The following is a 27,450-nucleotide window of genomic DNA, read 5'->3' as shown; positions in this document are numbered from 1 at the left end:
CCCTTGATTATCATGCACATTGTAGGGAGAGTGGTCACTTTGGATGGGCTATTACCAGCAGGAGAGTGAGTTTGGGGGGGGGAGGGTGCAGAGGGTGAGAAAACCTGGATTTGTGCTGGAAATGGCCCAACTTGATGATCACTTTAGATAAGCTATTACCAGCAGGACAGTGGGGTGGGAGGAGGTATTGTTTCATGGTCTCTGTGTGTATATAATGTCTTCTGCAGTTTCCACGGTATGCATCCGATGAAGTGAGCTGTAGCTCACGAAAGCTCATGTTCAAATAAATTGGTTAGTCTCTAAGGTGCCACAAGTACTCCTTTTCTTTTTCTGCTTCTGTATCACTGCTCACAGAACTGAAAACCAGAAATAACTCTGTCCTCAAACCATTACCATCATCTTCATCTCACATCAGTGACTTCAGTGTCGAGAAGTGACCTGCTTTCATTGATGGAATCACATTTAAATTGTGGCACGTGACTTCATGTTGCTACAGTCAGGGCATTAAGCGTACCCACGGAAGATAAAGTACTGCCTTCCCTAAAAATCACTAAGTCATACCTGCCTTTTTGTCTCTTCACTAAAAATGACCAAAATCAAGCTGGTTTCCCAAAGTGTGTACAAGGTTTCAAGTGCAGAAGTGTTTTTTCGTACTGTGAAACTTTGCATAAACACCTAGCTACAGTGTCAGGGCTACAGACTGCTTAGGAGGTGGACCATTAATTAGGTAGCTAATGGTACAAGATAGTGGTGTAAATTGCATATACCAAATACATGGACAATACTAACTCCATCTCCTCTAGGGTTCAACTCCACCAATTCCAAACTCTGCAAATAGTCTGTTCCCCCTAATATCTCCAGCAAAATGTCTCCATGTGGGTACAATGGATAGATCTTCAGGGAATGGGGATGAGGCAGAGCTAGGGTGGCTTTGGTGTTTCAGTAATACTTTCCTAATCATAGAATATCAGGGTTGGAAGGGACCTCAGGAGGTCATCTAGTCAAACCCCCTGCTCAAAGCAGGACCAATCCCCAACTAAATCATCCCAGCCAGGGCTTTGTCAAGCCTGACCTTAAAAACTTCTAAGGAAGGAGATTCCACCACCTCCCTAGGTAACACATTCCAGTGTTTCACCACCCTCCTGGTGAAAAAGTTTTTCCTAATATCCAACCTAAACCTCCCCCACTGCAACTTGAAATAATTACTCCTGGTTCTGTCATCAGCTATCACTGAGAACAGTCTAGAGCCATCCTCTTTGGAACCCCCTTTCAGGTAGTTGAAAGCAGCTATCAGATCCCCCCTCATTCTTCTCTTCCGTAGGCTAAACAATCCCAGTTCCCTAAGCCTCTTCTCATAGTCATGTGTTCCAGACCCCTAATCATTTTTGTTGCCCTTCGCTGGGCTCTCTCCAATTTTTCCACATCCTTCTTGTAGTGTGGGGCCCAAAACTGGACACAGTACTCCAGACAATGTTGAATAGAGGGAAACGATCACGTCCCTCGATCTGCTGGCAATGCCCCTACTTATACACCCCAAAATGCCATTGGCCTTCTTGGCAACAACGGCACACTGTTGACTCATATCCAGCTTCTCGTCCACTGTAACCCCTAAGTTCTTTTCTGCAGAACTGCTGCCGAGCCATTCGGTCCCTAGTCTGGAGCGGTGCATGGGATTCTTCCGTCCTAAGTGCAGGACTCTGCACTTGTCCTTGTTGAACCTCATCAGATTTCTTTTGGCCCAATCCTCTAATTTGTCAAGGGCCCTCTGTATCCTAACCCTACCGCCCTCCAGCATATCTACCACTCCTCCCAGAATTTTTGGATTCTTTCAAGTGTAACATTAAATTTGAATTTCCAGGCTAGCATTTGTAACTTTTTTTGAGAAAATGACAATATTCGCTTGAGGGCTTCTTACCCTGAAGTAATTGATAACTATTTGCAACCTTAATTCCGTCTTACAAAGCTGTTTGTCTGTAAATTTAGGTGGAGTGAGATGGGACAGCCTTAATGTTCTGTTGGGTAATATAGTTATTCATATCAGACATCTGTTATGTTACCTATTATGCGTACCTAAACACATTGGAGCTCATAAAGGTATTCAGGACTCCCTAAGAGAGTATAAATGAAAGATTTATGTACCACTTAATGAGACTTATTTCAACATATTTTAACATGCTGTTGTATACTGTTATTACTGAAAATGATAATACTTTGACATATCCACATAACTAATTTCTGGTAAATAAGTGTTCCCTTTCCATTACAAGAATTTTATTTTCATAATTTTGCAAAATAACTTGAGTGTTATGTTTTTAGGTAAAACTGGTGAGTACATTTACATTTGGGTGATAAAATGTGATATATTTTGCATGTCAATGAGATAGTCACAGCTGTTGAACATCGTCGGATTACACTTGTTTTGTGTATTTTAAATATCAATCATTATATACAATGTAGGCTATAAAGGGACCCCATCAATTTGCAAAATTGCATTTTGCCAACTGAAAATTTTGTACCTACTGTAACTGAAAAAGTTAGTTGGGAAAAACTATTTCTCTGTTTTTCCAGTTTGATAGCACTTTGGGGTCAGTCAGTTTCACTGAATAGTCAGTCAGCTCCTCTCTTGCTGAAAAGACCTCTATAAACATCAAAAAAGCAGAAAAGTATTTTAAGTATATTAATAGGATACTCTGTCAAACTGAAATTTAAAAAAATAGTCAATTAAAAATTAAGTTGCGTGTGTTCTTTTAAGGCTCCTTCTACACTACCAAAGCAACAGTGCTGGGGAACTTTTTATAAAGTGATTTTAAAAACTGTTTTTAGGGAGCACAGGTTTTCTTCAGTGGGGACAGAGTATAATATTGTGGTAGTGATCTAGGCAAAAATAGTTTTGAAAACCAGTCTCCACTCGGGCAGAAAACTAGCTGAAACTTTTTTTAAAACTGGTTTCATTGCACTGTTTTTCCATAATATAAACCAGAGCTGAAGGCAGTGTGGAGAAAGAGGGGAAAATTGTATGAGAGAAACTTTTAGTTTCTCCCTCTTCAGCACAAACAAGTTAATAGCAGGTAATCATTAGTGTGAGAATGGTCTGCCCTCTGCTGCAGAGTTAAACAAAGTGCACTAATCAAAGGAGTGCATTAAGAGAAAGGATGGTATTAACAGGTTAACATTTTCCTTTTATTAACTCATTGGGGCAGTTGCTGATGTCTACTTCTGTAATACTGCTCTTATTTTAATTTGAAGAAGGTGGAAGAGTTTGCCTTTTTCAAACAAAACAGAGTATTTAAATGATATTTTTAAAACACCCAGCTGGCCAAAAATTCACATGGAAAAAAAAATGGATTTAATTGGGGATTGGTCCTGCTTTGACCAGGGGGTTGGACTAGATGACCTCTTGAGGTCCCTTCCAACCCTGATATTCTATGATTCTATGGTTTGAAAATAAAGGTAATAACTACTGGTGATTTGTAGGTTTTAATGATTCCTTTCAATTTTGAGCTGGATAAGACAGTCCTCAATACCATACTCCCACACTGAATGTATCTGTAGAGGCATTTTCTGCTGTTTTGTAGCTCTATTTGATGTTTGCTGAGTTTGGGGGCACTAGCCCCTCTGGTTGCCATAATATTCAGACATGCATAATCTGTTCTCCCACCTAAAATATAACTCACTAAAGGTCAGCATTGTGGTTGAATTCAATATCTTGTCAGAGGTGGCTGAGATTACTTGCCCTTTTATATCACTTAGATCTTCTGGACAGGGTAATGTGGCACCTTAGCCTGGTCTCCTACAAAACATCTCTTTTAAAAATTACTTCATTGTCTATTATTTGTTGCTTTAACGGTAATAAACATAAGTTTAGTTCTCCTTTGATAACACAGGTGACACTTCGTAGAGTTTATGTTCAGCTAGTCTTACCTCCTGTGTATCAACAGGCCGTTACATTTCACCCACTTACCCATGTATTGAGCTCAATAACAATGTGTGACTAAAGCATAACTTGTGCTTAGCTAAAGCATATCTTCCAGAAAGGCATCCAGTCTTGATTTGAGGATAACGAGATGGAGATTTACCATTCCCCTTGGTAATTTGTTCCAGTGGTTAATCAACCTCGCTGTTTAAAAATGTGCCTAATTTCTAATTTGAATTTTTCTGGCTTCAATTTCCAGCCATTGGTTCTTGTTCAGCCTTTCTCCACTATATTAAAGAGCTCTGTAGAACCCATTAGAACCCCATGAAGGTACTTAAATCAAGTCACCTCTTAATCTTGTTTTTGATAAAATAAGAAGATTGAGCTAAATCTCACACTCTAAGGCATTTTCTCCTCCCTGTAATCAGTTTTGTGGCTTTTTTCTGCTCCCTCTACAATTTTTCAGCATTCTTTTAAAAATGTGGATACCAGACCTGCTCACCAATGCTGTATAGAGAGAGAGAGAGAGTCATCTCCCTACTCCTACTCCCCTGTTTGTACATCTAAGGATTACATTAGTCCTTTTTGCCATAGTACCACACTGGCAGCTCATGTTCACTTGTTTGTCTACTCTGCCTGCTAAATCCTTTGGAATCACTACTTTCCAGAATAGAGTCCTCCCTTCTGTACGTGTGACCTGCATTCTGTGTTCAACTCTTGTACAGCTCTTGGGTGAAAGTTATCTGGGCTGGCTGATGTCTAACTTCCTCACTCACTACTGGACTGGAAAGTATTTCATCATCCTACTTCTTTCCAAATATAAAAGAGAAATATTTATTGAACATTTCTGCCTTTTTGCAACATTATTAACAATTTCACTATCTCAGTAATGGAGTTGCTGTACTCACTGCTAGATGGTGGTTCTGGGGATTAGCTAAATCAGGCTGATGCCCCTCCCAGCAGTTACACCCCGTCAGTTCTCCTCTGAAGCCCCTCTGTTGCTCTCAGGAGACACAGCAGTCCTCTTTGTGACTCAGCCCTCCGGCCAGGTCACGATTGTGGTTTCCCTTTCTTGCGGGGAGGTGAGGAGGAGTGTATCGAAGTTCCTGCTTTCCAGTAATCTCAGGCAGTCGTTGTCTTCACTACCTCGCAGTGCCACTCCTGCAGTGGCTGGCAGGGGAGCCCAGGCCCACTCTACTTAGGGTTCCAGTTCAGGGACCCTCTACACAGCAGCCAAGATCCATTCCTACACCTTGCTGCCTTTCACTGAGCTGCTTCCATACCTCCTGGCTTTTCCCACTCCTTTGGGTTTGCAAGTCTTTTCACTCACTCCTCCCAGGGAGTAACTTTAGACAACTCATCTCTTCAGTCCCACCCCTTTTTTTCAGGGAGTGACTACAGACTCCTTCCCTACAGTCCCCTCTGCCTCCAGTTTCCTGTCTTTTGTGGAAGCCCTGCCTGTCCCTCACAGGTGAGCTTAGAATCATAGAATATCAGGGTTGGAAGGGACCCCAGAAGGTCACCTAGTCCAACCCCCTGCTCAAAGCAGGACCAATTCCCAGTTAAATCATCCCAGCCAGGGCTTTGTCAAGCCTGACCTTAAAAACCTCTAAGGAAGGAGATTCTACCACCTCCCTAGGTAACGCATTCCAGCTTCTCTCTAATTAGCTGCCTCCAGCTGATTGGGCCCACCTGGTCTAATTCAGCTCTTGCAGGGTCAGTGTGGGGAGCACTCCTCATCGCAGTCTCCGTCTAGTAATAGTCCTGTATCATTGATATAATTTCTTTTGTTCCTAATATACTTTAAAAAATAAAATAAAATAAAAAACCTCTTTGTTGTCCGTAGCCCTGCCAGCCATGGATTTTTCATGGTGTCTGTAGCTTTCCTTATCAATTTTCTGCACTTCATAACTTTTAATTGATATCAACTTCTATCTCTACTTCTCCCATTTTCCATTTCTTATATATTGCTTTTTTTTTTTTACTTCTGATTGTTTCATAGATTCATAGATATTAAGGTCAGAAGGGACAATTATCATCATCTAGTCTGACCTCCTGCACAATGCAGGCCACAGAATCTCACCCACCCACTCCTGTGATAAACGTCTCACCTATGTCTGAGCTATTGAAGTCCTCAAATCATGGTTTAAAGACTTCAAGGAGCAGAGAATCCTCCAGCGAGTGACCCGTGCCCATTTCCTTCACTTCTCCACTAAACGAGGATGGGCTTTTAACCAAATTTGTTCTCTTTCTTGACTATGGAATTGAGGCTTTTTCATAGAATCATAGAATATCAGGGTTGGAAGGGACCCCAGAAGGTCAAAATCTTCTTTAAAAACTCCCAATTTGCACACTCCTTTTTCTGTCTAAATTTTTCCTCCCAATCATTTTTGCTCATTTCCTCAACTTTGAGAAACTTGAAGCATCAAGTATATATATTACTGATTGAGGGTATCCTCTGTTTGCCCATATTGAATGTCATCAGGTCATGATCATTGCTTCCCAGGCAATTACCAGCTTCCAACCCAGTGATTAATTCATCTTTATCAGTCATAAAGATGTCCAAAATAGTTATTTCATGTTTGGTGCAACATTTTTTTTGTTAGAAAATTATCATATATAATTTTTAGAAAGTCTAAAGATGTTTTACTGCTGGCTACATGAGGCCTTCAACATTCGTCTCCCAAACTGAAGTCTCCTCTAACTGGAGTTTTTTTCCCACTAGTTGCTGATAGTTGTTGTTTTAGGGAGTAACTCCTCCTATTCTTTAGTTCCATCTGCTGGTCTGTAACAAATCCCAACACCCCATACTGGATTTAAACTGTATTGCATCTTTAGCCAGTCACCAAAAAAAAATTAAAAAGGAATTCCAGCAAAATATTAAAAACTCTCTTGAAGTCTATCTAACCTACATCACATCCACAGCAGTCCAAATAAATGAAATTTTAAAAGATCAGGAGCAAGTGATTTTCAAATGTGTGATCATAAACTATAGTTTGTGTGGATGGTGCCTAAAGAATCCTTTCGACACATCCCTCACATTAACTATAATATAGACCTACCTCCTCTGAGCCAGTTTGGATAAGATTTAAAGGCTGCCACTAACATCTTTATGCATTTCAGGTCCCCATGTGGACTGAATAAAATTGTTGTTTTAGAGCAGATAGAAAACTAGTTTTAGTCTGATTATGGGCTTTCCCCATTGTCAGTAATGTCCCCAGTAATGTCACTTTTCAGCAATATAGCTGTAGCTAAACTCAGAAAAGCCAAATGTCATTAAAAACTAAAGGAGTACTTGTAGCACCTTAGAGACTAACCAATTTATTTGAGCATGAGCTTTCGTGAGCTACAGCTCACTTCATCGGATGCATACCGTGGAAACTGCAGAAGACATTATATACACACACAGACCATGAAACAATACCTCCTCCCACCCCACTGTCCTGCTGGTAATAGATGGACAGTGGGGTGGGAGGAGGTATTGTTTCATGGTCTGTGTGTGTATATAATGTCTTCTGCAGTTTCCACGGTATGCATCCGATGAAGTGAGCTGTAGCTCACGAAAGCTCATGCTCAAATAAATTGGTTAGTCTCTAAGGTGCCACAAGTACTCCTTTTCTTTTTGCAAATACAGACTAACACGGCTGTTACTCTGAAACCCATTAAAAACTATGTTTCAGTCTAGTTTGAAAAAGTACTTTTCATCACATGAACTTTCGAGCTGCTGGGCTGATCAAAATGGATGAAGTTTTACTTTGCGGTTGTGACATGAACTGAAAAAATCTGTTAAATTTTAAAAGTTAAGGATTGAGTCTCCATCCTAAACTTAAACATACACTAGTGGTCACAACTAGACTTTTAGGGGCAGGTATTGTAAGGGTCATCTAAGATCACTGCTTGATATTATGTGCTGTACTGTTTCTTAGAGACAAGATGGGTGAGGTAATATCTTTCATTGGACCAACTTCTGTTGGTGAAAGTGACAACATTGCAAACATAGACTTAGACATTTTACAAAAAATGTCCAAATACCAGAATGAACTAAATCAAATTTGAGCTCAAAAAAGAATCTTAAACTGATGCTTTAAAAACAATCCTCTGAATTAATAACCAAAGCAATTTAAATAGTTCTTAATTTTTCTCCCAGGGCTTTGGACTTCTATGACAAATTTTAAAGTTGAATTATTATCTAGTTATGAAGAATAAGACAATCTAGCAAAACAGTGCTTTCCCCCTCTCCTCACTGTGGTGGTGTGTAACTTTTTTCTTTGCTATGTTTGTTCAAAATGAAGCTGCAGAACTAGAAGCTGTTTGTCTTCAGTGCTTTTGGCATATTAACATTAATGTGTAATCAGTACAATATAATTAATCATATCAATTACTTATTAGATATGTACAAACAGAATGTCTGTTAGATTTGTACTATCATTTTACTAATCAGTGATAAATCTTCACTTTTGTTTTCCTGCCCAAATCTTTTCTTTCCTAAAGGGAACGTGTTGAAAATACAAGTCGTCCTGGAGAGATGCAAGTGACAATCCAAAACCTGATGCCAGAGACCGTGTATGTTTTCAGAGTTGTGGCTCAAAACAGACATGGCCCTGGAGAGAGCTCCATACCACTAAAGGTGGCGACTCAGCCTGAAGGTAAGCCTTGAACATTTCTACCCCTTACTGACTTTCATTGACCTAGATCCTGGCCTTTTCCCATAATAAGTTGCTATTCATGCTCTGGTTGCACTTGCTGATCTTACTAGTATGGCTTTAGACTGAATTTTCAAGTCTGCCTCATATTATGATATTAAGATAGTATGGATTATTTATATTTGGAAATATAAATTTAATATTGTAATATATAGATCCTTAAAAATTAAAATTATATATTAAAATTTCTTAATATATTTTAATTAATATTCTATTTTGTCACAATATAAACTTCTTCAATTAACATGTCCAGATAAAAACTGAACTGAAAAAGGAGCTCTGTGGAGCTCGAAAGCTTGCCTCTTTCACCAACAGAAGCTGATCCAATAAAATATATTACTTCATTCACCTTGTCCCCCTCATATCCTGGGACTAACACGGCTATAGTAACACTGCAAACAGCTTAAAAAGTGTTAACCTGGCGTTGAGGTTGAGTAACTTAACCTTGTAATTGTTGGGATGTTGGAATTGTCCCAAAAATCTGTGTTATAAACACAGGAAATTCAGACTTAAGGATAAACTCAAGAGAGTCAAAATGCTATGTTACCTGCGCCAAATTCTCTTACCCTCTTACCTTTCTCTAGGGCAGGGGTTCTCAACCTTTTTCTCTCTGAGGCCCCCCTCGACATTCTATAAAAACTCCAGGGCCTGGTGGGGGGGCCTTGGGGCAGGGGCTTTGGGCATAGCTGTAGTTTGATTTCTATTTGTGTGGGGGACAGGGGCCAGCAGGGCTCAAACCATCTCTGCATGGCAGAGTCCTAGGGAGGGCTTGCCACCTCCACCCCCAACTCACCTCAGCAGGCCACCCAGCCTGCCTGGGTTGAGAGGGGCCACGCAACCAAAAATTATAACTCAAAGGTGGGGGGCTTAGCTCAAAAATTTTAAAAACAGTTTAGGGTGCAGGAAGGAGGTCACTGTGTGTATGCAGGGGGTAGCTCAACTAACAGGGAGGGGGTAGCTGGAGCTCTGTGCCATTGCCGGCACCCAGTGCCAGAGGCAAGCAACAGCAGGGGTTCATTGCCCGGTGTGCATCACCCAATAAGCACAATGGGGTGGAGAAGCAGAAAAGTTTATTTGGAGCTCCAAAGAAGGTACAGGGAGAAAAGAATCTCAAATCCTGCACACTTAGCAGGCAGAGTCACATACCTTTATACTCCTTATCTCTATTGCATTACACATCAGCCAAGTAAAACTGCTTTGCCTTATATGGGTTACAACAATACTTTTTCCGGCAACGTTTAACGAGCATTTTAGCAATTCAAAACAACAGCACAGCCTGCTTACCCTTGCGATTAATGAGGCAAATAAGCGGTTATGGCCTTGTAGCTGATTCCTGCCGTTATCCTAACTTGGCGCCAGCAAAACCTACACAAAACAGCTCTATCTGCAGCTGCAGCATTATTCTGGGAGTGCAAGGGCTTTCTCAGGCCAACCAGGACTGAATTCTGTGAAGTGGGGGTTGAGCAAAGAGACTTCCTCGACACTCATGGCCTTCCATCCCCTCGACTTACCTAGTGGCCATGCCCTGGGACCCCAACAATTCCCTCCTTTGAGAATACTCATTCCCATACCTGAGTTTTCTCACCTTTATCTGCTCACTAACGGGCTATGCGTAAAATTAAGATCCCCAAGGCTGCGCAAAACAAGTGCCTTTACACAGGACCACATACAGCACAGCAGGAATAATGCTATTAATACAGGAAAAAGAAGTTTAAAGCACAGACTGAACAACCCACTTAGCCATGGGGAAAGGCCCGAGCCAGAAAATAAAGAGCCTAGCCAATCCTCCCCAGTTTGCTGATGAGTGTTTCTTGCCAGTTGCTGCAGGTGTTGTAAATCAGCCTCTATGGAGGGTCCTTCATCTGTTATGTTAAAGCAACACATGCCTGCAAACTCCCGGCATACGTGACCATGGCATAGAAGCAAATAATCCACTGCCAGTCTGTTTTGTAGCATCCCCTGACGTACCTCCCCTAACTCATGTGAGAGGTGGGCTAGGACAGTGGAGGTTAGGGGGGCAGCTCAGGGTGCAGGGAGAGGGGTACTAGGGGTTGTGTGCAGGCAGGGGGGTAGCTCAGGGTGCAGGGAGGACGTAGCTCAGTGTATAGGGAGAGTGGTATTAGGGACTGTGTGCTGGGAGGGCTCCCCTGGGGTCCCTGTTCCCGGAGGGGTCTGCCAGCCACGGAACTGGGTCTCCTCACCTCGGGGCTCTTACTGGCTGTCTCTGCAGGAGCAAAGAGGGGAAGCTGAGGAGCAGCTTCAACCTGGGGCACCAGCAGTAAAGGAAGGAATGCTGTGGCTGCCTGCTCCATGGCACCAGCCAGAACAGCAGCTGTCCCTCAGTGCCCGGCTTTGGCTTCCCGTCTCTGACCTGGCCAGGGGGCAGGGAGAGAAGATGCGGGGGGACTCGGGGGAGGTGTGGAACTGCCCCCGGGACTGCCTTGATCTTGAGCTGTAGTTTGGGGGGGGCAATGCCCTCCATGTCCCCAACTCTGTCCATGCGCTCAGGGCTTCAGCCCCACAGGGAGCACAAGGGCTAGGGGCTCCAGGATTCAGCCCCGTGGGGGTGCCTGGGATTGAAGCTTCAGTCCCGCGCCTCCCCCCGGTTTCAGCCCCGCAGGGTTGGGCAGGGGGGAGGCACCAGAGACCAGGGCTTTTGCCCCATGCCTCTCTTGGCTTTAGCCCTGTGTGGGAGGGTGCACCGGGGATTGGGCCTTCAGCTACGGGGCCCCGTGGCCCCCTTGAAAAGGCTCACAGATCCCCTGGGGGCCGTGGACCCCCAGATGAGAACCACTGCTCTAGGGCACCCACCTTTACTCGGTTCCTAGGGCTCAAGACATAATCCTCTTAATTTAGGCACCCACCCTTTCCTAGTTCCTAGGGGTCCAGGCTCTTCTGCTGCTTCAGGCAAACACCCTTTCTCTGTGGAGTCAGGGCTTAATCTTTTGTGGGTTTATGGGGTCTTTTACTGGTGAAAGAGCCTTACACAGTAATATCCTGTGTAACCTCTATTTATTAACAATCAGCAAAAACTAGAATGCACACACTACACATACAATGCTCACCACTCCCAATAAAACAGATGAACTTTTCTTGATGGCCAATCAGGATCAGGTCCATCTGGGGGACTTCAGTTTCTGCATGGTGTCATTGGCAGAGTGTTGAGATCTGGCAGCTCTGTTCTTGGGGCTGTATCCCGGAGCTGGTTCCCAAAGAACTTCCTTTTGGATCCCAGTTTATATAGTGAAAATTGAGACCTGCTTAGCTATACCTTAACCAATCATTATACTAAAATTTAACTAACCAATGCTAATATATTGTAACAAAATTTTCTAACCAATCCTACCCCACCACCTTCATTGATTTGCACTTAGCAAAATTAACTGTATAACGGACAGAAACAATAAAAGAACCAGACAGAGATTGTACATACAAACAATAGAGAAGTGGGAACCATAATGACAAAACAATAAAGAAATTAGGATCTCACAACTATTGATAAGAGCATTCTGTCTGTCAAGAAATCAATCAAACTAAGTTTTCTTTAACCATCTTAAAGATCTGTTCCTTTATCTGGTGGTAGTGGGTGCCTTTAGGACAGGGTATCCTTCTTAACAGCCTTATATTACGTTGTTTTAATGTAATTTAGATGGAATGTGAGGATGTGACTTCCTGCTTCTCAGCTAATGGCTGCTGCTTTTTTAATTTGGCTGCAGACGAAGGTCTTGGGCTTTAGGCCTTGCCATATGTCTACAGACAAAGGCCTTATCCTTACAGCTGAGGTATGAAAATAGATAGTTAAGGCACCCAAATCTTCACTTCATCCTATAGCGTTGCAGTGAATTAACCATACAGTTATGATTAGTTTATAATTTTTGTAGTCCCAGATTAAAAAGAAGTTTCATTTTCCCCCTCATGTTAGAGCAGTTAAGGTTGTTTTGTTATAAAGAATAATGGGGAAAATAATTACTAATTCTTTATATACATGCACAAAATATGGAAAGTTTGAAGAATCTGTTGTTCTGTAACACAATTCAGGACAAAAATAATCTGACCCAGGGAACTAAACTTCTTAAAGGAGCCATTTCAAATTATTTTTAACTCATAAATTAATTTGTAAATTGGAGTAAGTGCTGTAATTTTGGGGAGGGATAAACAGTATTCACCATATGAAATAAAGTGGGTGAATCCCTACTTCAGGCGCAAAATTCAATTCAGCCTTAACTATAGAACCAACCAACCATTGCTTCCATAATAAGATGCTGCAAATGAATTATATACAATACTGGCCTGTATATACATGTACATGTTCACTTTTAAGGTATTGTATACTTAATCTGGTATACTGTGGAAGTGTAGTTTACTTTTCATATTACTTACTTTCATGGATTCTTTCATATACAGAGTAGTATACAGTAGTACAAGATACCCATATATGTGTGACGCTTTGAGTAGTCACTCAGACCAGTAAGGGGTTGTGTCATTGCTTGCCCTGTAGTCCTGGGTGCTTCTGAGCTGTGCAGCTGTGGCTCAGCGTCCTGACACCAGCAGCCTCCTTACAGGACTATGGCCTCACCCTCGCTTCCACCATCCTGGTTACTCCTTGCAGGGTGATGACAACAGCCCCTCAAGTCTTCCCCAGACCATCTCCTCTTCAGTGCTCAGTCTATCTCACTGCAGCACTCACAAACCTTTATCAATTTCACTGGTCCATTTAAAGAGACTACATAGCACTAGCCTGGTAGTTTGGCTGAGGATTTTACTCTTCAGTTTGAAACACTGCACTGAGATGATTGTGTAATAAGCCAAAATTAAGTTTATTAACAAAGAGCAGATATTTAAGTAATACCAAGTAGAGGGAATTGGGAAAGAAATGGTTAAACAAAAAAAAAAAAACGCTTTGAAGAATAAACCCTAACTTAAGAAACTAGAACCTTTTGTTCAGAGTAGTTTTCTCACCACAGTTCTTCCAGCATGGCTGGCCAGTTCTTAGCCAAGATCCACCACAGAGCTCAAAGCACCTAGTTTCTTTGTCTATTCAGGTGAAAGAAGTCAGAATGGCTCTTTGCTTATGTCCTCAAAGTTTATCTGTGTTTTCAGTCAGGAAACCCTTCTGGGGGCTCAGCTTGCTGACGGCATGTTAATTTTTGCAGTCTTCTTCCCCTGTCACGATAGTTATATGGCTATCTCCCAACTTGCTAGTTCGATGGCTTTGTTAACCTTTTATTTAAATGTACTTCCATTGTCTCTCTGCTTAATTTACATTAGAGACACATTCCTTTGTACAGAGTGGGTAACTTAAGCCCTACCTGCCAACACATTTCTAGAATGCATTTCCATCACATATTTATAATTTTTCATACATCACCCATGCATACACAACTCAATACTATTAATGATTAGTGCATTACCAGTTTGCATATCATACCTTACATGACATCTTTTAAATACAGATTATGACAAGAATGATTTGGGGCACACTGAGACATTGCTAGATACAAGGAACCCCCTGCCCTCTGGCATTGGAATGCTCTTAGAGTCACAATGTGCATCTAAGGTTGTGGAAAAAATAAAGTATTTGAAAAATAGTCTGTGATGGTGTAACTGTATCGTAATGTGTATGCACAAGCAGGCAGAGTTGTGTAATAATGTTAGTCCTTGATTTATTTATTTTTTTTTTTACTGATTTTTGAGTATTTAACCATGCAATCATAATGTTCTAGTAACATAGATGTAAAGAAGACAAATGGATTGGAATCAAAGGAACTGAGAAGCATTAATATACATTTTTAATTGTTTGTTTGAAATATTTAGTTGTCTGCTGAAAATCTCCCTTAGAATAAGAGAAGTCCTTTTAGGGATAGACATGGGATGGACTTAGCTGTTGGTGCTAATTCAATGAAATGATTCATAACCAAATAATTCAAACAGTCAGAGTGAACCAGATTTAGTTCTCTCCACTTTTGTAAGCAGATCTAATTAAAATTTTGGCTGGGTCACTTTTATCCATGAGAGGAAGGCGATAGTTTTCTTTCAGGGAATTAATCCCCCAGTTTCTAAATAGGCAAATTTGTCGGTGGATCTCTGACATGTTCTTTTCTTGTCCCAATCTATATCCCTTCCCTTTATTGTCAATGGTAACTTCGCTAGCCATCTGGTCACATTATATTTTTGTGAGAAAACTGGGGCAAAGTAGGCTTTAGCAGCTCTGCCTTCCTGTCATCTTCTGTTCTCAGCTCACCTTCTCCATTGAGCAGTGAACCAACAGTGTGCTTGATCTTCCTTTTTTGTCTGACATATTTGAAGAACCTCTTCCTGCTGTCTCTAACATTTCTTGCCAGCTGTAGCTCATTCTTTGCCTTGGCTTTCCTGATTTTGTCCCTTCATGGTCTTAATATTCCCATGTATTCTTCGGTGACATGATCTTCCGTCTATTTCCTGTATGTATCCCTTTTGGTTTTTAGATAGCTTAAAAAAGCTCCTTGTGCAGCCACATTGGCCTCCCATGGTTCTTCTTATCTTTCCTCTGTGTCAGAATAGCTTGATATTGAGTCTATAGTATTACATCTTTAAAGAACTATCAGCCCCTTTTGACTTCTTTTCTTCCTAATTGATCTTTTCATGGCACCTTGCTTACAATTTTTCTGAGTCAGTTGAAGTCTGCCTTTCTGAAATCCAGTGTCCTTGTTCTGCTGTTCTCATGTCCTCCTTTCCATAGGATCTTGAATTCTATCAGATCATGATCACATCCTCCCAAGTTCCCAGCCACCTTCACGTTTGCAACTAATTCATCACCGTTGGTCAAAACCAGATCCAAAATAGGTGACCCCTTGGTTGTTTCCTCAAATTTCTGAATTGGAAAGTTGTTCCTTACACATGCTAATAATTTGCAGGATTTGCATTATTATGTTTTGCTCTAATAGTCTTCCAACAGATATCAGGAAAAGTTAAAATCCCCCAGCTCATGTGTGTTAGCTAATCTTGTTACCTGCTTGTAGGATGACTCATCTACTTCCTCTTCCTGATTTGGGGGTCTATAATAGACCCCCCCCCCACCATAACATCGTTACTGTTCTTTTCCCTTGTTATCCTCACCCAGAGACTCTCAGTAAGTCTTTTGCTCACTTCCCATTGGACCTCAGAGCAAGTGTATTCATTCTTGACGGTACAGCGCAACACCTCCTCAAGGAAAACTGGCGTAGCAGCAGCACTGCTGAGAAGGATCTGGGAGTTGTGGTGGATCACAACCTCAACATGAGTCAGCAATGCAATGCTCTTGCGAAAAAAGCAAATGTAATTTTAGTTTGCATTAACAGAGGCATAGCATGCAAGTCATGGGTGATAGTACTGCTCTGCTCAGTGCTTGTTAAGCCTCAGTTGGAGTGGGGTATCCAGTTTTGGTCACCAATGTATAGAAAGGATGTAGAGAAACTGGAAAGGATCTAGAGGTGAGTGACAAAGATGGTCAAAGGGATGGAATGCAAGTCATATGAGCAAAGGTTGACGGAACCGGATATGTTTAATTTGGAAAAGAGGAGATTAAGGGGGGATATGGTAATGGTCTTCAGATATGTGAAAGGCTGCAACAAAAAAGATGAAGAAAAGTTATTCTGTTTTTCCGTGGAGAGCAGGACAAGAGGCAGTGGGTTCAAACTACAGCAGGCACAGGTGTCGACAGCCCCGCCATGGTCACCAGAGGATGATTCCTCCAGCACGGAAGAGCAGTTCAGCCCCTTGCCAAAACTCCACCAGTGCGATTGGGCACCTGAGTCTGCATCTATGTCTACGTCACCGCCTTGGCAACATAGCCAGTGGCCAGCACAGTGGCCTTATTTGAGCGCATGGGACATGCCAGTGATGACGATGCCCCCTTCGCACCACACATCTGTTGCCACCTTGGAGCAACAGCTGGCGGCACCGGGCTCAGGCATGAGACCCACTCAGAGGTCCGGGTAGAGGAGACAGTGCCCACCACAAAACCTCCATCCCCCACTGGGGATGATGCCTCATCGTCATCCTTATCCCCAGACGAGGCGGTTGCAGGACCCTTGAGGGCCAGCCTGTCAAACAATTTTAAGGAACATCAGGCCCTGCTTCAACAAGTGGCCGAGAACTTGGGCCTAGAGATGGAGAAGATGGCCGATCAGGGGGACACTTTCTTCTTTGTCCTCTCAGCCTCTACCCTGGCATGTATTGCACTACTAGTGCATGACAGGTTCCTGAAAATTGCCAAGGCCCTCTGGTAGACCTTTTCGTCCATCCCTCCCACCTCCAAAAGGGCTGAAAAGAAGTACTTCATCCCGGCCAAAGGGTTTTCAGTACCTTTATACCTACCCACCTCTGGGCTCACTGGTTGTCTCTGCGGCTAAGGAAAAGGACAAGCAGGGGCACACTAGTTCAACTCCCAAAAATAAAGAGGCCAAAAGACTGAACCTCTTTGGGAGAAAAATGTATTCAACAGCCAGCCTGCAGTTCCGGATAGTGAACCATCAGGACCTCTTGGGCAATACAAGTTTAACTTAGGGGACTCCCTCCATGAGTTCAAGGAGTCCTTCCCACAGGGTGTGGCCCAGGAATTTGGTGACCTGGTGGAGGAGGGCACCACGGTGGCTAAGCACTCCCTCCAAATAGTGTGGGACGTGGCGGACAAGAAAGGTAGGGTGGTCGCAGCCACGGTGATTATGAGGTGCAGCTCTTGGCTTCAGACTGCCGTCCTGTCCCAAAAGATGCAGGCCTCTATCTGGAACCTCCCATTCGATGGGAACGGTTTCTTTTCAGTGCAGACTGATGTGAGGCTGCATGGATTAAAGGACACTTGGGCCACCCTTCACTCACTGACCATGCATATGCTGCAGTCTGCATGGAAGCAGTTCTGGCTGACCCCTCTGCCAAGGCCTTGGCAGCCTCGTAAGGCATCTGCAAGGAGAAGGGATAGACACATGAGCTTTAGTCGCTTCTGCCCTTCCTCCTCCCACTCACCTGCGCTGCCTGCCCCAGTGCAGCATCCCGAGGGCCAAAAGCACTCATTTTGAAGGTGCGCTTGAGAGCGATGCCTCAATCAATTCCCTGGATCCACCTTGTTCTTTCCTCAACTATTTTCATCCCTATCATTCAACCTGGTCACAGGTCATCTCAGACTGCTGGGTGCTGGACATAGAATCTCTGTTTTATACCCTGCAGTTTTCAGCCGCCCCTCCCTACCACCCCCCTCTTTCCCTTCAGGGACCCTTCTCACGAGCAACTCCTTCTCCCTGGCATCATTCCCACCTGGGATCCAGGAGACCGGTATGCTGCCCTCCACTTAAAGGACGCTTATTTCCATATTCCAAGGTCACAGACGTTTCCTCTGTTTCATAGTGGGTGGACGCCATTTTCATTTCACAGCACTGCCCTTGGGCCTCTCATCAGCCCTGAGGGTGTTCATAAAATATATGGCGCCCGTGGCTGCTTACCTGAGATGTTGAGGTGTCCAGGTCTTCCAGTATCTCAATGACTGGCTCGTCAAGGGCAGGTGTCAGGAGCAAGTGCAAAGGAGCCTCGATCCGGTGCATTCCACCTGCCACAACAGGGGCCTGTTAATAAATGAGAAAAAATCCACCTTAACACCCGTCCAGTGAATAGAGTTCATTGGGGAGGTTCTCGACTCCACGTGAGCTAGAGCCTTCCTTCTGGAAGCCATGTTGCACCTGATCTTTTTCAGGCCATGTTGGACCTGATCTCCCATGTAAAGAACTATTAGCTCACCGTGGCTCACACCTGTTTGCAGTTGTTGGACCACATGGCCACGTGTACATACTTGGCCAGCCATGCTTGGCTCCATCTCTGGCTTCTGCAAGCGTGGCTGCCGTCTGTCCACATTCCCAACAGGCATGACCTAGACTGTCCTGGCAGCAGGGCCAGAGGCCAGCGCAATGGCCTTACTGGAATGCCTGGGGTATGCCAGTTATGCCAATGCCCCCGTCGCACCAATGGTCAGTCATAGAATAATAGAATATCAGGGTTGGAAGGGACCTCAGGAGGTCATCTAGTCCAACCCTCTGCTCAAAGCAGGACCAATCCCCAACTAAATCATACCAGGGCTTTGTCAAGTCTGACCTTGAAAACCTCGAAGGAAGGAGATTCCACCACCTCCCTAGGTAACCCATTCCAATGCTTCACCACCCTCCTAGTGAAAAAGTTTTTCCTAACATCCAACCTAAACCTCCCCCACTGCAACTTGAGACCATTACTCCTTGTTCTGTCATCTGGTACCACTGAGAACAGTCTAGATCCATCCTCTTTGGAACCCACCGTTCAGTCGCTGCGTCGGACAAGTATCAGACAGCACCGACAGCACCAGACTCAGTGGGTGAAGTGCAAGTGGATGCTGGGGTGGAAGGGCAGGTGCCCACCCCAAGACCCTCTTTCCCCACAGGAGCTGATGCCCTGGGCTTGCCCGCAGTGGAAGAGTCATCCTCATTCTCTCCAGATCAGGCTGTGGGTACTAGCCCACCAGATGACTTTAAGGACACCAAGCCCTGCTCTGAAGGGTGGCCACTAGCTTAGGCCTAATGGTGGAAGAGATGGCGGAGCAATCAGACGCTTTGTTTAATGTGCTCTCCGCATCCACCGCTGCACATGTCACTCTCCCAATGCACGAAGGGGTCCTAAAGATTTCAAAAGCCCTCTGGCATACCCCGAACTCAATGCCACCCACTTCCCAGAGGGCTGAGAAGAAGTATTTCATCCCAGCCAAGGGGTTCAAATACTTGTACACTCACCCGCCCCTGGGGTTGTTGGTTGTTTCTGCAGCCAATGAAAGAGACAAGTAAGGGCAATCTAGTTTCACCCAAAAAAACAAGGAGGCTGAGAAACTGGGGCTCTCCCCAGGTGGACTTGTTCACGATTCATCAGAACAGGAAACAGTACACCAGGTCGACTGCTCCCTCCACATGAATGTCAGGGAGCTCAGAGTGGTTCGCTTGGCCTGTCACGCTTTTCGGTCCCACTTAAAAGGCAAGGTCGTTCAAGTTCTGATAGACAACACCACGACAGACAACACCACTGTGTTGCTTATGTCAGAAAGCAAGGTAGTGCAAGGTCATCAGCACTTTGCCAGGAAGCCCTCTGGCTCTGGGACTTCTGTGTGCAGCATGCCATTCATTTTGTGGCAGCACACCTTCCCAGGACCAAGAATGTATTATCGGATCGCCTCAGCAGAGCCTTCTCATCTCGCCACGAGCAGTCACTCCACCCCGAGGTGAGCATCTGCCACTGCTATGCGCTGGCGAAGGTGCCTCTGCCAGCGATCGTGATGGCACACTCGACTTGGGCACAAGCATCATCAGTGGCCTTCGTTGCACAAGTACCAATCCAAGAGATCTGTAGGGCCACTACCTGGTCATCTGTCCATACGTGTGCATCTCATTATGCGCTTACCCAGCAAGTTTGAGCCGACGCTGGCTTTGGCAGAGCAGTGCTGCAAGACTGTGGACTCCGAGCCCACCTCCGTGGACACTGCTTGTGAGTCATGTAGAATGGAATCAACATGAGCAAGCACTCAAAGAAGAAAAAACAGTTACCGACCTTTCCGTAACTGTTGTTCTTCGAGATGTGTTGCTCATGTCTATTCCATTACCCGCCCTCTTGGAGTTGTCAGCAAGAAGGAACTGAGAGGGCATAGGGTCAGCGGCTCCTGGTATACCGACGCATGAGCGCAGCACTCGGGGGTATCACAGCCAGCCCTCCGGATACCACTAAGTCAAAAATCTCCGACGACTGCACATGTGAGCTTACACAAAGCAAGAATGGAATGGATGTAAGCAACACATCTCGAAGAACAACGGTTACAAAAAGATAGGTGACTGTCTTGTCTGTTTCACTACCTAAATCTGTATTTTTTTAAGAATGGGATATGATTGCCAATCATAAAGATAATAAAGAGCATTTTTCAGTTCTGAAAGCCAAGAGTTTCTCCCTGAAGAGTAACCTTTATTCTGGAAGGTGATAAGAGTGACAACTTGCTTCTGTCCAAACCAGAATTTTCTGGGGTACTTCTGATATTTCCAATTGTGTTAAGCTTTTGAGGATCTGGAAGTTAGTGAGCTGTGTCTACCAATAATGGCTAGGTGGATTAAAACATCAGTAACTATACACAGTCCATGAGAGAACAGGCAGTACTCTGAATGTTGCCTATTTTTGTCATGCTGTTTGAAATGTAGTTTTATTGCCTCTTTTTCAAAAGTGTTGAGCACTTGCAGCTCCCATTGTCCCCAGTGGGAGATGGGGTTATTCCAACAGCTCTGCAAATCAGGCCATTAATTTTTATCTCTTATGACTCTGTGATCCTTTTGATCCCATCAACCCTTAGTTTCTATAACTATGATTACTTCTAGTTCTGTTAATGTTTTATCTCTGTTCTGTACCGCTTGTTCCTGTATTCCACACACAATTGCCTCAGCTGAGCATAGAAAGTGCAAATACTTTGAATGTGCACTACACAAAGACAGCTAGATCAACATATTATAATTACTTAAGCATGTATTTTTCATCCCTTTTAAAGTGTATGGAAGTGGTTTACAAATGTTAAAGCATTTGTTGTAAATGTAAGTGCCTTTGCAGATTTTTACCTCAGAAATTTTCTGAGAATTTTCTACCTCAGATTTCTACCTCAGAATTTTATGAAATTTTCACACAGTGACACAAAGAATGGGATAATTTTTGTGTTTGTTTTGGCGGAAGAGAAGGAAGAAAGTATTAGTGTCAGAGGTTCTTTGATTTTGCTCCATCTGTTACACCAGCTGGCTGATATTTCTGTGATCTTCAAAACAAGTTCTGTTTTGGCATGAATGGAGAGCAGATACATTCAGAATATATCTCTGAAGTGCAATATAAAAAGCTCCAACATATAATGTACCTTTGCAGTAGAACTCCTTTTGAAATCAGAAGTTGCTCTGTGGTCTGCAGGGTTTGCAAATAATGAGATTAAAAAATGAAGTTTTCTACCATTTGAGACAATACCATATCTCTCAGTCTGCCAATTAGTGAAATGGAGTTCAGGTATTCTGAAACTGAGGTAGTGTGGAAGAGGGTGGAAAATTACTGGAACATATTATCTCTCCTTTACAACAGTTTTATGCTTATGTGGCTCCTTTGATGTCAGGGAAGTGACATCCATATAAAACTGGTGTAATAGAGTGGAGTTTGATTCACTGTTAGTAGAATGTGCCTAAAAGTCTATGCACAATATGTAGGGATAAGTTTTCAGAAGGGTGGACTCCCATTGCGGACACAACTTGTGCCTGCAAAATGTACAGTAATATTAATGGGTTTGTTCAGTTACCCAGAATACCTGTTTTAAGGAGTATTTCAGGGTTGATTGCTCTTTGGGTTTGCCTCAGTATATTTAGCAATGTCAAAGTTAATAGTTATGTTTGATGAATTTACACTAGTTTCATGTTTATGTTCCAGTTCAACTTCCTGGTCCAGCACCGAACATTCGAGCATATGCTAATTCACCCACTTCAATCACTGTCACATGGGACACACCGTTGTCAGGCAATGGTGAAATCCAGAACTACAAGCTGTATTACATGGAAAAGGGGACAGATAATGAACAGGTATGATACCTATATCTCTCTTGACAGAATATAATGCCAGTTTAACTCTGGTCATACAGCCATATACCCAATAACAATACTTTCTAGTTATAACGCTTTTCCTCTGAGTTTCTCAAAACATCCTGCCAATCATTTGACTGGCAGTTTGGATAATGCCAGCGTATTAAGGGTGAAACTATGGAGCTATAGAAACTGAATGTCCCTCTGAAAAGAGGAACTGAGAGTTTTATAGTATTGTGGGATTCATGAAGTACGAACATAACAAAATTAAGACAGTATTCTATGTTCTAGCTCATCTAATTTAACAGCAAATTGATACATGACTTGTTCAGGTCTGATCTACACAAAAAAGTTGCACGAGTTAAACTAAAATTAGTTTAAAAGCAAATTAGTTAAGAAAATCCATAGGAGTTTACAACAGTTTATCAGTTTAAAACTGACTTGTGCTGGTTTAGCTTTTCACAAGGCAAGATGAATCAACATAATCCAATTACATAGCAATATGTCTTTTCATACTGGAGTTTGCATTGTTTTAACCAAATTGCTCATTTTAAAACTGATTTTAGGTAAGCTGCACCAGCCTTTACATAGACAAGGCCCCAAGTTAGCGAATGCGTATGAAGAAATATTTATGAAAGGGCAAGTTTGGCTCTGAGTGGGTACTCAGAAATTTTAAAGGAGACTTAAATACAAAAAGCCTATCTGGGTTTTGGATTTATTTCAGCAGTTCTGGTTTAACCACAATAACAATAACGTATCAGAAGTCTCTGGCTCCATTCCCTCCACAAAGCTTTACATGTATCTCATATATCTAATTCACTCCCACGTGGGAGTGTCTTCCTGAACTGACTGAGTTCTTGTTGGGAATTAATACGAAAATGTATCTCCAGGCTGTTTGTCCCACAGAGCCCTTCTCTAAGGGCCACCACTTCAGTGGGAAACATCAGGGATGCAGTCATCTCCAGAGGGCAACAAAAGGCTCATGCACCATCACAAGAGAATGTGTCCTGGGAATACTTAAGAGCCAAGTCAATGAGCTTGCTAAGAAGTATTGGAAACACAGTGAGGATCTTAAGTTTAGCAATATTAACTCAGACTATGTCAAGTGGACTTGCTAAGTTTGTAGACAGATTCATTCCTCTTTTACAAGAGATGGAAACAGCTAATTTAATTGGTGGCTTTAATGTGATCCCTAATCTTTCTATTGCTTGAGTTCGACTGCTAGTATTTTGGAGGAAGAGAGTGGGATCCTCTTTTGTGACTAAGCTTTGTTGACTCAATAGATTGTGACTTTAAAGGAAAAAGCAACAATGCTGCCCCTGTAGCTGATTATGGGTTGGGCTGCAGGCTTGTCAGGGTGGATAAGAAAGCCATAGATATTCAATATTTCTTATTTGTCTGCTAACTTTTGTGTGTGTCTGTGACTAACCCTGCAATGGTGGTTCCTGTCCCACCCACCGGGCTGAGCACAGCTCGCCACTCCAGGTGTTTCAGCCCAGTGAGCAGGGTCACAGCACTGGTTAGGTTTCATAGAATCATAGAATATCAGGGTTGGAAGGGACCTCAGGAGGTCATCTAGTCCAACCCCCTGCTCAAAAGCAGGACCAATCCCCAATTAAATCATCCCAGCCAGGGCTTTGTCAAGCCTGACCTTAAAAACTTCTAAGGAAGGAGATTCTACCACCTCCCTAGGTAACGCATTCCAGTGTTTCACCACCCTCCTAGTGAAAAAGTTTTTCCTAATATCCAACCTAAACCTCCCCCACTGCCACTTGAGACCATTACTCCTTGTCCTGTCCTCTTCTACCACTGAGAATAGTCTAGAACCATCCTCTCTGGAACCACCTCTCAGGCAGTTGAAAGCAGCTATCAAATCTCCCCTCATTCTTCTCTTCTGCAGACTAAACAATCCCAGTTCCCTCAGCCTCTCCTCAGAAGTCATGTGTTCCAGACCCCTAATCATTTTTGTTGCCCTTCGCTGGACTCTTTCCAATTTATCCACATCCTTCTTGTAGTGTGGGGCCCAAAACTGGACACATTACTCCAGATGAGGCCTCACCAATGTCGAATAGAGGGGGACGATCACGTCCCTCGATCTGCTCGCTATGCCCCTACTTATACATCCCAAAATGCCATTGGCCTTCTTGGCAACAAGGGCACACTGCTGACTCATATCCAGCTTCTCGTCCACTGTCACCCCTAGGTCCTTTTCTGCAGAACTGCTGCCTAGCCATTGGTGGCTTTAATGTGATCCCTAATCTTTGTATTGCCCAGCTGCCCCTCCATCATGATGAGGCAGGGGCCAAACCTGAGCAGCACTGTGACCCAGCACACCAGGTTGCAGCGCTTGCCGGGAGCCAGTCCTGTTAGCATGTCAGCATTGCTTTAGGGATTGAGTCGCATGTATCTTTGTGAACAGGATGTTGATGTTGGAGGTCACTCCTACACCATTAATGGATTAAAGAAATATACTGAGTACAGCTTCCGAGTGGTAGCCTACAATAAACACGGTCCTGGAGTCTCTACCCAAGATGTTGTTGTGCAAACTCTGTCAGATGGTGAGTTGCTTTATTCCAGTTTTCTTGTGGAAATCATTTGGTGATCTCTTCCGATTAAATGGATTTTTAACCAAATAGAACTGCAGAAGTTTCTTGCAAGACATTGCCCTGTATCATGATCTGGTTGCGGAATATGCTCGTGCATGCTGAATGGACCTCTTTGAGATTGTTGGAAGTGGGTGGAAGGAGATTACTGTACCTGCAAAAACATCTGCTTTTCTAATAATCAAGCAATTATTTCTCTAATATTCACATCATGGACTAACGCTTGTACAACATATCTAGATCAAAAACACAGAATAATACTGAAGCCAGTAACCCCAGATTTTTTTTTTGAGTTTCTGTAATTTACTGTGTGTAGGCAGATTTTTCACATTAAATGAGTTTTCATTTTAAGTGTTCATAGGTGGAGATCTTGTATAATAATCATCAACCCCAGAATAAATACTTGCATTGGAATGATTAAGTCCTAGTCTTAAATTTAAAAGATGCTTTTTTGTAGTGGCACATACAGTACCGCTATGATAAATTGATGATTTCTTTGATGTTTCATGTTTGTTCTTACATTATCTTTACACTTTTTCTTCTCCTTTTTTCCCTTTAATAATTCACCTGCTAAGTTTGCTAGCTGATGGGGAAAAACCCTGTATTTCTGATCTGCTTCCCATGTGGATATTGTTAAATCAGTAGTATTTATTGCTAAAAGCAGGCGATTGTTACATTATTTCAGGCAAGCCAATCGGAAAGGGAAGTACGTAAATTTGGCTATATTTAAAAAAAATTGTAGTGGCCACTATTAACACTGGCTTTTACGTGTAATGCTTAGCTCTGAAATATGCTTGTATTTATTCTTGATTGCCCTTCAGATACTTCTTCCCTTTTTCAGGTTTCCCGCACCCCTATTTGCAAGCAGGCTCCACTTGCAGAAAGTGTTCAGTTTTTGTTTTCTTCTTCTTAATCTGTTTTCGTCTTTGTGAAAGAGAGCAGGGCTTAATCTTCACTTGTGCTGAGCTCACATTCAGGGAGAAGCCTGCCCTTCTGCCACCCCCATGCTGAGTCTAGCTAGTCCCCAGCGTAAATTACGGTAGCCATAGGAGGGCTCTCAATTGATGCTATCTGGAATGGTTCCCTAGGAACTATTCTGCCAGCTAAGTATCACCAGAGTTCAGAATGCTCTGATCCCAACCTATATAGCCTTGTTATGCTGCAGCCTCACCCTAGCCCCTTACATTATGCTGGCTCTTCGTTTCTATGCCAGGAGAAGACTCCGCTATCCCTTTGGGATAACTTTATGTGAGCTTTGCACCACTAAATCAGTGCAGACGGGACATAACAGGGTCTAAGGCTCTCTAATATATCCATTGGTTCATTTTTTCACAGCCCAATTGTAAATGTCATGATACCAAGTTGCTACTGTTTAGTTAAACAGTTTAACAAAGAATTTCTCATTTTATACCACTAAACAGACCTGAGCTACTTTGTATCCAATTTTCCTTTGGGAGGATGTCATGATATAAACAATACGGACAAAATTTCAAATTTTGGGTGCCCAAAATTAGGAACCTAAGTAAATGTTCTGATTTTAAAAGATGCTGAGCAACCATCTCTTCTGGTGTTGTCAATGTGAGATGTAGATGCTCAGAAACTTTGACTATCAGGCCCCTTTTATTCAGGTGCTTACTAGTAGGCACTCAGGTTAAAAATATAGAACCTGTGTCCACTAGATCTATATACCGTAAGACCTACTTGGCTGAACAATTACTGTCTATCGTAAAGTATTCATGGTAGAGCTATTTAATAAGTATATAAAATATGGTCTAAGACCAGAGATCTTGGGATTTGACTCTTATGCAATGGACCGATATCAGGGAGGAATTCTATTACTTACAGAGTTTTGGAGGAGTAATTTTTTAAAACATTTCTAGTCCCCAGTGCTGCACCCCAGAATCTGTCGCTGGAAGTGCGGAATTCCAAGGTAAGATGCTGTTAATTTGCCATTTTTGACGGGTGGATGACTAGTAGATGGAGCCCAGGTTGACCAAAATTTCAAGCCCCCTTGGACTGTTCCTTCAAATCCTCCCATCCCTCAAGCAGACTTTGACACATGTCCCCCTCTCCCAGAAAGACTACCCCTCTCCAGATCACAGACCCTGATCGGCTTAATTCCAGATCAGTTCTGTACTATCTCCCCAAGTATTCAGGTTCAGGGCAGGCTTTTTCTTTCCATGTACATCACCTGATTCCTCCAACCTACATGTCCTTAGTTTCCAACCACTTGGATAACTTTATCAGTTTTGGTACAACTCAGGTCTTACTCTGGGAGATGGTGCCTGCTGTCTTCTATTCAGTTGTGTGTGTACTAAGAAACTAGAGGAATTATGACCCTGTGTATGGAGCAGCACAAGCTCCATTGTGGGTTAGGAGTACACGTAACTAAATGGCAATGCACCAGGGCTAAGAACAGAGGCTCTGTACTACAGAACGGAAGAGTTTAGATCAAATGTAAAACCCTGAAGTAGCTAGAATGTGTTCCCAGTGATTAACTACTGCCCTGTGTGTCTGATTTATAATAATTTCATATATCTGTGTGTATACATATGTGTATATAAACATTATTACAGGATAGCCTCCTGGGTACTTTAAAATAGAGAACCATGTGCACATTCGGTTTTATTTAG

General features: G+C 43.0%; 1 protein-coding gene across 12 annotated transcripts in view; it reads left to right on the top strand.

The window, feature by feature from the left end:
* The window catches only part of NEO1 (neogenin 1), a 516,517-nt gene that overhangs the window by 415,681 nt on the left and 73,386 nt on the right, over nucleotides 1–27,450 (top strand). For all 12 annotated transcript variants that reach the window (XM_073363103.1, XM_073363101.1, XM_073363105.1 and 9 more), the window contains exons 9-12: nucleotides 8,405–8,559; nucleotides 22,066–22,214; nucleotides 24,634–24,772; nucleotides 26,698–26,747. In XM_073363103.1, coding sequence (XP_073219204.1) covers nucleotides 8,405–8,559; nucleotides 22,066–22,214; nucleotides 24,634–24,772; nucleotides 26,698–26,747 — 493 coding nt within the window. The remainder of the gene's footprint in view (nucleotides 1–8,404; nucleotides 8,560–22,065; nucleotides 22,215–24,633; nucleotides 24,773–26,697; nucleotides 26,748–27,450) is intronic.

The sequence above is a fragment of the Lepidochelys kempii genome, chromosome 10 (assembly GCF_965140265.1).
Source record: "Lepidochelys kempii isolate rLepKem1 chromosome 10, rLepKem1.hap2, whole genome shotgun sequence".
NCBI lineage: Eukaryota > Metazoa > Chordata > Testudines > Cheloniidae > Lepidochelys > Lepidochelys kempii.
The sequence above is the reverse complement of the archived record's forward strand: the minus strand, read 5'-3'. Positions and strand labels throughout refer to the sequence as shown.